General features: G+C 36.1%; 2 protein-coding genes across 4 annotated transcripts in view; one reads left to right on the top strand and one right to left on the bottom strand.

The window, feature by feature from the left end:
• Nucleotides 1-12177, bottom strand: part of ACKR4 (atypical chemokine receptor 4) — a 36597-nt gene that overhangs the window by 13786 nt on the left and 10634 nt on the right. For both annotated transcript variants that reach the window (XM_074312846.1, XM_019725933.2), the window contains exon 6: nt 1429-1562. The gene's annotated coding sequence lies outside the window, so the exon portion shown is untranslated. The remainder of the gene's footprint in view (nt 1-1428; nt 1563-12177) is intronic.
• The window catches only part of ACAD11 (acyl-CoA dehydrogenase family member 11), a 70767-nt gene that overhangs the window by 54243 nt on the left and 4347 nt on the right, over nt 1-12177 (top strand). For both annotated transcript variants that reach the window (XM_074312842.1, XM_019725930.2), the window contains 4 exons: nt 975-1041; nt 1661-1746; nt 3242-3313; nt 4185-4339. In XM_074312842.1, coding sequence (XP_074168943.1) covers nt 975-1041; nt 1661-1746; nt 3242-3313; nt 4185-4339 — 380 coding nt within the window. The remainder of the gene's footprint in view (nt 1-974; nt 1042-1660; nt 1747-3241; nt 3314-4184; nt 4340-12177) is intronic.

The raw sequence follows: 12177 nt of genomic DNA, 5'->3' as shown, positions 1-12177 counted from the left end.
AGACATAATTCCTAACATTTCTCGTTGAATCTTCATATCATTTCAAATTTTTTGACACCACTTTTTATAAGAAGTTAGAAAAAAAGAATCTGATAATTTGTTTAAGACTTTATATAGATGTGTTTAACTTAGTCGTACCTAGTTGTTTATGGCCTTGTAATTAGAAAGCCAGTTAAATGGTATAATTTCCTTGAGTGACCAGGTTCTTAGACTTACTGCTGAAAATGAAATGTACTTTTTTTCAAGAAGACCCCTTTGGGGAATTGCCATAGACTTCTGAACTATAATAAATTAAAAGTTTGCATTAAAATGAGCATAGCTATATTTTTCAAATTTCTAACAATTAATAAATAAATGACAACCTAGGCTTACTGAGTGAAGTTGAAATTGGAGCCTTATATATGGGGATAGTTCCAAGTAAACCATCGTCAGCTGCTTTGTAGGATAGCTAGGACAAACGATATAGTCTGGGATAGATACTGAGGTTCTCAAATCCTAACCCAACTCCACTGCTGGGGAAATTAGGTTTTTCTCAGCCACTGTTTGAGGAGTAAATATCATGAGTTTTAATATCTTCTTGTCCATGTGTCAGAAAATATGAGATCTAAACAGGAGGAAATATGCTAGAAGAACTTCACAACTTTTCCAGCATGCTGACATCTGAAATGATATGAATGGGAGAGCTGTCATTTTGTCTTAAGGGTTCCAACTGTTTCATGGCTTCTTTGACATCTGGTTCTTTTTTGTGCAGCAGTTTTTATCGATGGAGTCCATTCTTGGCCTTGCCTAGTCATTTTTCTTGATTGATGTAGTTTTGTACATAAGCATTTTTAAAAAAAAGAAATCAAGGTTTTTTTTTTCCTATTTATTTTTTGCCAGAGATAAACTTGGAAGGATTAGAACTTTTAGGATACAATGTCAAACTGAAAATTTCCTTTTATGATGTATTCTGCTCATTTTTCCCTTGGTTTTAGGAGCTGGTAATCCAAAGTGCAAAATTGCAATTGTTTTGGGAAGAACTGAAAATACCTCTGCAAGCAGGTAATAAAACAATTATGGTTGAGAAATCTCTGTATGAATAAGAGTCAGTCTTTCTATCCGCTTAATTTATTTAAGATGTACTGTTTGGACTCACAAATCATAATATAAAATGATATTAAATGTTGCATATTTGTATTTCACAGTTATTTTGCTAAAATATTTTAGGAAACATTTTAGAGAGTGTTGCTGGACATTCTTCACTGTGGAATTTCCTGTATTAAAAAGTTGCTGAATCCTCAGTTTTTTGGATCAGATTATAAGACATAGAAAATTTTTTCAGAACTGTCTATAAATAGTTGATGTTTAGATCAAAGCAGTCATTTGAAAAATGTTTATTATTGTATATCAGTTCCCACTGTGGAGCAATGAGAAGCCTCAGTCACATACCTTTTACTTATTTTCAAATCCTTGTTTTTGTTCCGGATCCCAGTCCGCCTCCCACTGTGCTCACGTCCGTTGTTTCCTTGATGTATGTTTTTTATACTCCGCTCCAGACATCAGTGCTCCCATGATTACATGACCTCAACAACAACAAAATGACAGCTGTGACTCTGCCTCACATCTGTTTTACTTTCCCACTTAGCAGACTTCTCCTAACGTCTGTTCTTCTTTTGACCAGACACAAGCAGCACAGCATGATTCTCGTTCCCATGAGCACAGCTGGAGTGGAAGTGATCAGGCCCCTGTCAGTGTTTGGCTACATGGGTGAGCACGCTACCAGCATGACCACGCGGGAAGACTAGAAGGGGTGGGCACACCGACGGAAATAGATAGCATTTTAATGTCTGAGACGTATTCTTAGAAATCTTTTGGCCCCGACGACGGTCTTAGTATAAATGCCAGTGGAGTTGAGAATACAGCGAATAAAAAGAGGTGGTACAGCGTTCTACCTCGTTCTGTTTACTTTTGGGAAAGGGTAGATTGTATTCGGGGAACAGCAACTCTGACTGCCAGTCGGCCCTCTGTCATCCGGGAGAATGGATTAACGAAATATACGTAGAAAAATTAAATCTGGGTAATTCACAGTAAAATTCACTGTAGTCTTCAAATTTAGCTTTCTTAATCAGCCTGTAGGCACTATTAATAATGAGTTCTGACTGATTTGAATGCAATACTTTTCCTTCCTCTGTCCTTTGGTGGAATTTCTAAAAAGCAAGGATCCTTTCATTTCCCGCCACCCAAGCTCATGTGCACTGTTTCCTTGCTGCTCAGGTTATTCACTCAGCAAGTATTTACTGAGTGCTGAGCACTGTTCTCAGTGCTTAGAATACATTAGTAACAACAATAGACTAAAATCTCTGTCCTCATTGAGCTTTCGTGCTAGTGGGAGGAGTTACAATAACTACAAACATGTAAAGAAGTAAATTAGATAGCATGGTGAAAACATTCATTGAACTTCAGGTTCTGTGGTGACTCTGGCTTTCTCTTTATTGCTGAATATGGCTAATGAAAAAGTCCAAGTAGCAGATGTAAGACTTGCAGTTTTATACATTTGACATCATCACCCTCTGTAGGATGCAACTACAGAATGTACTCACAGGGTAAGCATTGGCGAGATGGGGTGAACAAGCTCACTGGAGCAAATTGTGCATGGGACGCTGGGTTGCGGACCAACACCCTGAATGGGTTTCTAATATAGGATGGCTGCAAATGCCCTCCACTGCAGAGCCTGTGTTTGAATTCTCAGTACGACACATTTACCGGCACCTCTCCAACTCCCTATGTCCCAGGCCAAAGAAACAGTGTGGAGAAGGTTGATTATTAATGTCTACTCTTCCGGGAAAAGGGTGTGGAGTTAGCATGAGAGTCTCCAGAACTTGGTGGTGAGCAGGGGTGCTGTAAAGACAAGTGTGAATGTGTTTCCAGTTTCAGTCAAATGCCGGCGTTTTCAAGAGGCAAACACACAGTGAACAAGCCTAAACATGGAGCAAACGTACTTGAAGATCCAGTCTCTGCGTTATCTCTAATGCTGAGCCTGCTCTGTCCCTTTGAGCAGGTTCTTTGCATTGTCGGGAATTGCTTTTCACAATAAGAAACAGTTGATGAGCTTTCTGGGCTATGGTGCAGGGCTCAGCTCTACCTAGGAACGTCTGTGACGTGAGGCTCTTAAATCCTACTTTTTCCTCAGCAGATTAATTATGCGTGACTATATTTTGGTCAACTCATTTTGCTCTTTAAAATCTTATTTTCTATTTGATAGATCATTTGCATGGAGGACATTTTGAGATCCATTTTAATCAAGTGCGAGTTCCTGCCTCCAATTTAATACTAGGTGAGATAAGTTTGCAAAAATGATTCTCTAATATTTTGTATTAAAATATTTGCAGGCCTAAATATGGAAAAGATACGAAGTCTACCTTAATTTAGATACTTTCCCTTATTTCATTTACAAGGGAACATTTTTCCATTTTGTGGATTTTCTTACATGGAATAATGTAAAGTGTTTGACTATAATTTTATATCACATCAATTGAAAACATAGCTAACTACAAAAATTATACAATTCAGAGCAACACATGTTTCCTAAAACATGATCCTCAGCCTCTACTTGTGTTAAGAAAACCTCAGTACTTTCTGAATTCTGGTCTTATATACACGTTAGAAGCATAAGTAACTTTGAACACCATATACCTGGAATGACACCACCCTCTTACTTACTGGAATCCTACCCAACCTTCAGAGAACATCTCAAATGGCACCTCCGTTTTGTGTTCTTTATCCCATCCACTCAAGTCCCGACGCTGCTAGGCCCTAGAGTTTCAGTCTGTCCTTTGGCCTTTCTTTGTCCTCCATGTCCCTTATCCCTGGCTTCCTTGTCCCTGCTTCTTGGTTCCACTCGGGAACTCCTAGTGTAGGGACTATGTCTAATCTACCTTTGTAACCCTTGCAGCACTAATAAATAGCCGATGCCTAGTGGGTACGCAAGAGATAGTTCTTCAATTTGATTGAAATGTTTAATGATGGTGGCTTAAAAAACACCGAAAGCACAAGTTCCATAAATGTATAACGAACCTAATTACAGAACTTTTTTCTTACCAGAATGACATTTTTATTGAGGGTAGCTCATCATTTTCTCAGGATTTGTGTGCATAACAAAATAAATGAGCTGTGGCCATTTTCATGTTCTCTTTTCTTTCTCCCAGGTGAAGGAAGGGGATTTGAAATTGCCCAGGGCCGCTTAGGACCTGGCAGAATCCACCACTGTATGCGAATAGTGGGTTTGGCGGAACGCGCTTTGCAGATCATGTGTACACGGGCAGCACAGAGGGTGGCCTTTAAGAAGAAGCTGTATTCACATGTAAGGATAATTATTCATTTCAATTTATTGTAGCCCAGTGCACTACACTGACCTTGAACCAAAACAGCATTACTTGGTCAGAGAGAGATTTCCTCTATATAAACAAGGTGATTCTTTCCCACAAAGTATATTTATGTCTGTATTTAAATATAATCTGATGAGAGATATTCATCTTTGTGAAAGATTAAATAACTCCTAAAGTGCTCCAACGCCTCAGCACACAGAGTGTGGACAATTCCTTTAACTTTCTCAGACTCTCATTCCATAGACAACCTGGTACATTAGCACTCCTTGTGGACATGAGAGGGCTGTTATAAGAAGGATTTGCTTTGGTTTATGGCTTTATGGAAGGAATTTGGATAGATAAGTGTAAAGATATAGGAAAACAGCCTAAAACTCAGTGAAAGGAGAGAGAGATGAAAATGGCATGAATGGACTGTTTCAGGAGGAAGTAAGTTCCCTGTCACTGGAGAAATGCAAGTAGAAATGGAACCGGCATTTGGCAGGATGTTTGTGATTTTTAAAATTCTCATCTATAAATTATGTACTACTGAGTCTGTAGTTTACAAAGCACAATAAACAATGTAATTACATAGAGGCAACATAATCAAAATGAGACAATATTTATCAAGAGAGAAGAAGCTATCATTCAAACTTCCTATGAAAACTCTTGAGAAGTAGGATATTCAAATCATCCCCCCCAAAGCCCTTCTAACTTCTAAGAAGACAAGAAAAATTAATTTTAAATATTTAATACTTACAATTGCTAACATGTTAGTGTGAGGTCATACTCATGGTGATAAAATGTGTTTGCTGGACAGGTATATTTTAGTAACATTGGTCGCCTTGTGAAGTATAAAATTTTGCAGTATATTTTTACCTTAGATTTCTATAGGCTGTTTGCTTTTTGTGAAATATTATTTAGCATATCTATGATGTAGTTGTAACATTGTCTTTGTGGAAAAATACAGCTTGTTTTCTGGCCCACACCTATGAATAATTCGTGGAAAGCCCTTTAGTACATGGTGAGGGCAAGAGCTCAGCTGTCAGGTGGGCACTGTGGGAGTCAGTAAGAAGGTGTGGACTCTGGGGCCATGTTACACTCTACGCTGCTGCTGGAGTAGGAGCTAAAGAGTCACTTATGGCATCGACTATCTCGTTACACTTTTCAAGGTTGCATCCCAACCCTGGAAAAGGGTGAAGGGAGGACACAGAAATGTAGACAGGCATCTGGAACACACTAAAGCACGCTGCTCAAGTGCTGCTTTCATGAGAGATGTTTTAATACTGTAATAGAGGAAATATTCCTCCTGCTTTTTAAAGTTAAGGTATCAGGCAGAATAAACCTGGGCTTTTCAAAAATATGACTCCCTTCACTGGAAACTATTTGCATTTATCACAAAGATGATCTGGCAGAAGTGAAAGATATATGTGTGATCTGGTAGAAGTAAATGAGATGTGTGTGTCAGCATGTCCTAAACAAAAATCTGGGCGAGCATTTTTTGGCTTTTTGTTTTTCCAACTTGTGAAAGTAACATTCCGTTCCCCTGAATTTGGAGACTCCTTCCAGCTGCCTTCTAAATATTTCAGGCGGTAACGCTGAAAGTTCTATATCAAAATTCTGTCTTAATAAATAATCTGGCAATTCCTTAGAGCACTCAGTTTCTACCCTTATAATGCTTTTCAGCAAATCTAGGGTCTGTAGAGACCCAGCTGAAAACACTGCTTTATTCTAAAGCTAAGAAGTAAATGCATTTTGGGTATATTCATGAAGTTATAATCACCCAGTTTTACAGCCATCAAAAAGATACTCACTGACCACTGGTGGCTTGTTTGAAGTTGTTAACTCAGAGTCTTATTTCAATCTCTAGGGCAGATCCATCCAATAGAAATACATTGTGAGTCATAATGCAACTTAAAATTTTCTAAAATTTACGTTTTTAAAAAGTAAAAAGAAATAGATGAAATTTATTTTAACAATCCTTTATTTAACCCAGTGTTTCCAAATGTTATCATTTCAACATGAAATCAATATAAAAAAATTTAATAAGGTATTTTACATTCTCTTTCTAATACTGATTCTTCTAAATTGGGTGTATATTTCAGTTATAGGATGTATTAATACATTGTAATATATAGTGCATCTCAATTCAGACTAGGCACATTTCACATGCTCAGTAGCCACGTGTGGTTAGCGGCCATCATACTGAACATTACTGTGGGAGGGGAACCGATCAAATAGCCCGTTGAAGAAGTGTGCTAGAACAAACATGACCAAGCATCAAATTGGAAGGTTAATGTCGCTCAAATCAGAACACTGTAATTGTCTACTGGTCAAATTTATCTTAACAAGTATTATTCTCCCTTACAAACACCAGTCCTGTGGTTAGAACTGAGAACCAAAAAAAATGTAGGTACAGCTATCTGGAAGCATTTGCCATGTCTCCTGAGTATCAATGCTGAATTCTAAATGCTTGGTTGCTTGTAAGATTTATGGTGGGTTTGGTCTCTATAGTTTTCCATTTTATACCCCCACCTCCCACACCCCCCGTTCCCTTCCAAGTTCTGAACAATGGAGAAAACTCAGAGACTGTATTCACTAAGCCAATGAGAAGCAAGTACCAATCTTTCTAATCTGAGATCATTGTAGATTCATATGCTTATATAAGAAATGATACAGAACAATCCCTGTACCCTTCACCCAGTTTCCCCCAGTAGTAACATCTTGCCAAATTGTAATACAGTATCAGGACCAAGGTGCTGTCATTGTCAAGATACAGAACATTTGCATCACCACAAGGATCCCTCCTGTCGTCCTTTTGTAGGCACACCTGCCTCACTCTCACCCCCACCTCCTCATTAATCCCTCATGACATGTAATTTGTTCATTTTTATGATTTTTGTCATATCAAGAATGGTACCATACAGTATGTAAACTTTGGGGATTGGTTTAATTCTCAGCATAATTCTTTGGAGAGTCATTCAGGTTATGTGTATTTAATAGTTGATTCCTTTTTATTGCTGAGCAGTATTCCTTGGTATGGATTACCACAGTTTAACTATTTACCTATCGAGGGATATATGGGTTGTTTGCAGTTTGTAGTTGTTACAAATAAAGCTACTATACACGTTCACGTATAGGTTTCTATGTGAACATGAGTCCTTATTTCTCTGGTATGAATGCCCAAGAATGCAGTTGCTGGGTTCATATGGTACTTGCATGTTTAGTTTTTTAAGAAACCACCAGACTCTTTTCCAGAATGGCTATACTGTTCATTGCACCAGCTGTGTATGAGTGATCATTTCTTCACATCCCCACCAGCATATGGTGTTTTTACTATTTATTTTTTCATTTTCGCCATCTGCTAGGTTTATTGTGGTATCTCATTGTGGTTGTAATTTATATTTTCCTAATGGCTAATCATGTTGAACATCTTTTCATGTGTCCTCTTCAGTTCATGTCTTATGCCCATGTTCTACCTGGATTGTGTTTTTACTGTTGAGTTTTGAGAGTTCCTCATATATCCTAGATAATATCCTTTGCCAAATATGTGATTTACAAATATTTTTTCCCATGCTGTGGCTTACCTTTTCAGTCTCTTAACAGGGTCTTTCACAGAGCAAAGGTATTTCATTTTGACAAGCTTTTAATTTGTCAATTTTCCTTTTATGGATCATGTTTTTAATGTCAAGTCTAAGAATGCTTTGCATAGCTCTAGATCCTGAAGATTTTCTCCGATAATAATTTATTGAAAGTTTTACATTTGAGTCTGTAATCTATTTGGAGTTAATTTTTGTATAAGGCAGTAGGTCAAGGTTTATTTCTTTGCTTATGGATATCCAAATGTTTCAGTGCTATTTATTGGAAAGGCTATCCTTCCTTAGTTGAATCATTTTCAAGCCTTTCTCAAAAATCACTCAGCATATTTGTGTGGGTCTATTTCTGGGTTCCCTGTTCTTTCTGCCAATGCCACACAATTTTGATTACTATAATTACATAATTAATCTTGAAATCATGATGACTGATTCATTTCACTCTATTCTTCTCTTTCAAAATTGTTGCAGCTATTCTATTCCTTGGCCTTTTCATATAAATTTTAGAATAATCTTGTTGATATCTGTGAGGAAAAAAATCCTGCCGGGATTTTTATAGGAATTGTATTCAACCAATGTATCAGCTTGGAAAGAACTGACATCTTTACTATGTTGTATTTTCTAATCCATGAACACGGTATGTCTCTCCATTTATTCGGCTTTTCTTTGATTTGTTTTTATTATCTATGTATCGCTTTCAATGTACAAGTCCTATACATGTTTTTTTATATTTACATAAAAGTATTTCCATTTTTTGAGGGATTATAACTTATATTGTGCTTTTCATTTCAGTGTCCATGTGTTCATTGCTAGTATGTAGAAATGTAATTGATTTTTGTTTATCTTGTATCCTGTGACCTTACTGAACTCATTAGTTTTAGGAGATTTTTTGTAGATGGGGGTTTATGTAGACAATTATGTCATCTGCAAATAAGGGACAGTTTTATTTCTTCCTTTTAGATATGTATACATTTTATTTCCTTTTAATGCCTCATTGCACTATCCAGAATTTCTGCACTATATTGAGTAAGAGTGGTGAGAGTGGACCTCTTCGCCTTGTTCCCAATCTTAGGGGAATGTCAAGTATAATAATGTTAGCTGTAAGTTTTTGTAGATGTTCTTTGTCAAGGTGAGTTCCCCTCTATTACTAGTTTTCTGAGACCTTTTATGGTGAGTGAGTGTTGAGTTTTGTCAAATTATTTTTCTGCATTGATTTATATGACCATGTAATTTTTCTTCTTTATCCTGCTAATATGGTGGAGTACACTGATTGATTTTCAAATATTAAATCAGTTTTGCATCCTTGGAATAAACCCTGCTTTGCCATGGTGTATAATTCCTTTTATGCATTGCTGAATTCTACTTGCTAATATTTTGTTAAGGATTTTTTCATGTGTATTCATGAGGGATATTGGTCAGTAGTTCTTTTTATTTTTTATTTTTTATTTTTTGTACCGTCTTTATCTGGTTTTGGTATTGGGGTAATACTGTCTTTTAAAATGATTATTTTTTCACTATTTTATTTCAATTAGACTTCACACTTAACATTACATTAGTTTCAGGTGTGCAGCATAGTGCTTAGACAATTACATAATTTATAGTGATCTCTCCAATTAGTCGAGTACCTACTTGGTACCATACCTAGTTATTACAATATTACTATTTTCCCTAAACCGTACTTTACATCCCAGTGACTATTTTGTAACTACCAATTTGTACTTCTTAATGCCTTCACCTTTTTCACTTAAACCCCCTCCCATCTGGCAACCATCAGTTTGTTCTCTGTATCTATGAGTCTGTTTGTTTTGTTTATTTTGTTTTTTAGATTCCACATACAGTGAAATCATATGGTATTTGTCTTTCTCTGTCTGACCTATTTCCCTTAGCATAATACTAGCCTCTAGGGCTGTCCATGTTGTTGCAAACAGTAAAATTTCAATTTTTTTGTGGCCGAGTAATATTCATGTGTGTATGTGTGTGCCACACACAGATATATCTCACATCTGCTTTATCCATTCATCCATTGATGGACATTAAGATTGCTTCTGTGTCTTGACTATTGTAAACAGTGCAGCAATGAACATATGGATGCATTTATTTTTTCCAAGTAGTATTTTCAATTCCTTCGGATAAATACCCAGAAGTGGAATTGGTGGGTCACAAGATAGTTCTTAATTTTTTGAGGAACCTCTATACTGTTTTCCATACTGTTGCACTAATTTGCAATCCCACCAAGAGTGCACGAGGGGTCTCATTTCTCCACGTCCTCATCAACACTCATTGTTTGCTGATTTATTGATAGCCATTCTGACAGGTGTGAGGTTGATATCTTATTGTGGTTTTAATTTGCATTTCCCTGATGATTAGTGGTGCTGAACATCTTTCTCATGTGTCTGTTGGACATCTGTATGCCCTCTTTGGAGAAATGTCTATTCTGGTCCTTTGCCTGTTTTTTTAATCAAATGGTTTCTTGTTTTGATGTCAAGCTGTATGAGTTCTTTATGTATTTTGGATAATAACCCAGTATCAGATAAATCATTTGCAAATATCTTCTCCCATTCAGCAGGTTGCCTTTTTGTTTTATTGGTTTCCTTTATGGTGCAAAAGTTTTTTAGTTTGATGTATTCCCATTGTTTATTTTTGCTTTTGTAGTCTTTGCCCTAGGGAATGTATCCAAAAAAATTACTGCTAGACCATTGTCAAAGAGTTTATTGCCTATATTTTCTTCTAAGAGTTTTATGGTTTCAGGTTTTACATTTAAGTCTTTAAATCCATTTTGAGTTTATTTTTGTATATGGTATTAGAAGGTGGTCTAAATCATTTTTTTTTTTTGCATGTATCCAGTTTCCCTAATACCATTTTATTGAAGAGACTGTCTTTACGCTACTGTATATTCTTGCCTCATTTGTTGTAGATGAAATGACCATATAAGCATGGGTTTATTTCTGGGCTCTCTATTCTGCTCCATTGATCTATGTGTCTGTTTTTATGCCAGTACCATGCTGTTTTGATTACTATCATCTTGTGGTATAGTTTGATATCAGGTAGCATAATACCTCCAACTTTGTTGTTCTTTCTTAAGATTGCTTTGGTATTTGGAGTCTTTTGTGGTTCATAAAAATTTTAGGATTATTCTAGTTCTGTGGAAAATGCCATTGGTATTTTGATAGGGATTGTACTGAACCTGTAGATTTCTTTGGGTATTATGGACATTTAACAATGTTAACACCTCCTGTCCATGAGCACAGTATATGATTCCATTTATTTGTGTCTTCGATGTCTTTCTTCAGTGTCTTATACCATGTTTCCCCGAAAATAAGACCTAGCCGGACAATCAGCTGTAATGCGTCTTTTGAAGCAAAAATTAATATAAGACCCAGTCTTATTTTACTATATTATATATAATACAACATCACTATAATATATGTAATATAATATAAGACCGGGTCTTATTTTACTATAACATATTATATATAAGACTGGGTCTTATATTAATTTTTGCTCCAAAGGACGCATTAGAGCTGATTGTCCGGCTAGGTCTTATTTTCAGGGAAACACAGTAGCTTTCTAACTACAGGTCTTTTACCTCCTTCATTAAATTTATTCCTAGGTGTTTTATTCTTTTTGATGCAGTTGTAAATGGGATTGTTTTCTTAATTTCTCTTTCTAATAGTTTGTTGTATAAAAATGCAACTGATTTCTGAATATTAAATTTGTATCTTGCTACTTTACTGAATTCATTTATTAGTTCTAATAGTTTTTTGGTGGAATCTTTTGGGTTCTCTATATAGTATCAAGTCATCTGCAAATAACAATTTTACTTCTTCCTTTCCAATTTGGATGCCTTTTATTTCTCTTTCTTTTCTGATTGCCTGGCTAGGACTTCCAATGCTATATTGAACAACTGTAGTAAAAAGTGGACATCTTTGTCTTGTTCCTGATCTTAAAGAAAAAGCTTTCAGTTTTTCATGATTGAGTATGATATTATATGTGGGTTTGCCATATATGGCCTTTATTATGTTGAGGTATGGTCCCTGTATCCCCACTTTGCTGAATTTTTAACATAAATGTTAGATTTTGTCAAATGTTCTTTCTGCATCTATTGATACAATCATATTTTTTTTATCCTTCATTCTATTTATGTGGTGTATCTGGTTAATTGATTTGTGGATACTGAATCAACCTTGTATGCCAGGAATAAATCTCACTTGAACATGGTGTATGATCTTTTCAGCATATTGCTG

The sequence above is a fragment of the Rhinolophus sinicus genome, linkage group LG10 (genome assembly GCF_036562045.2).
Source record: "Rhinolophus sinicus isolate RSC01 linkage group LG10, ASM3656204v1, whole genome shotgun sequence".
Classification (NCBI taxonomy): Eukaryota; Metazoa; Chordata; class Mammalia; order Chiroptera; family Rhinolophidae; genus Rhinolophus; species Rhinolophus sinicus.
Note: the sequence above shows the minus strand (reverse complement) of the source record. Positions and strands in the feature narration are given on the sequence as shown.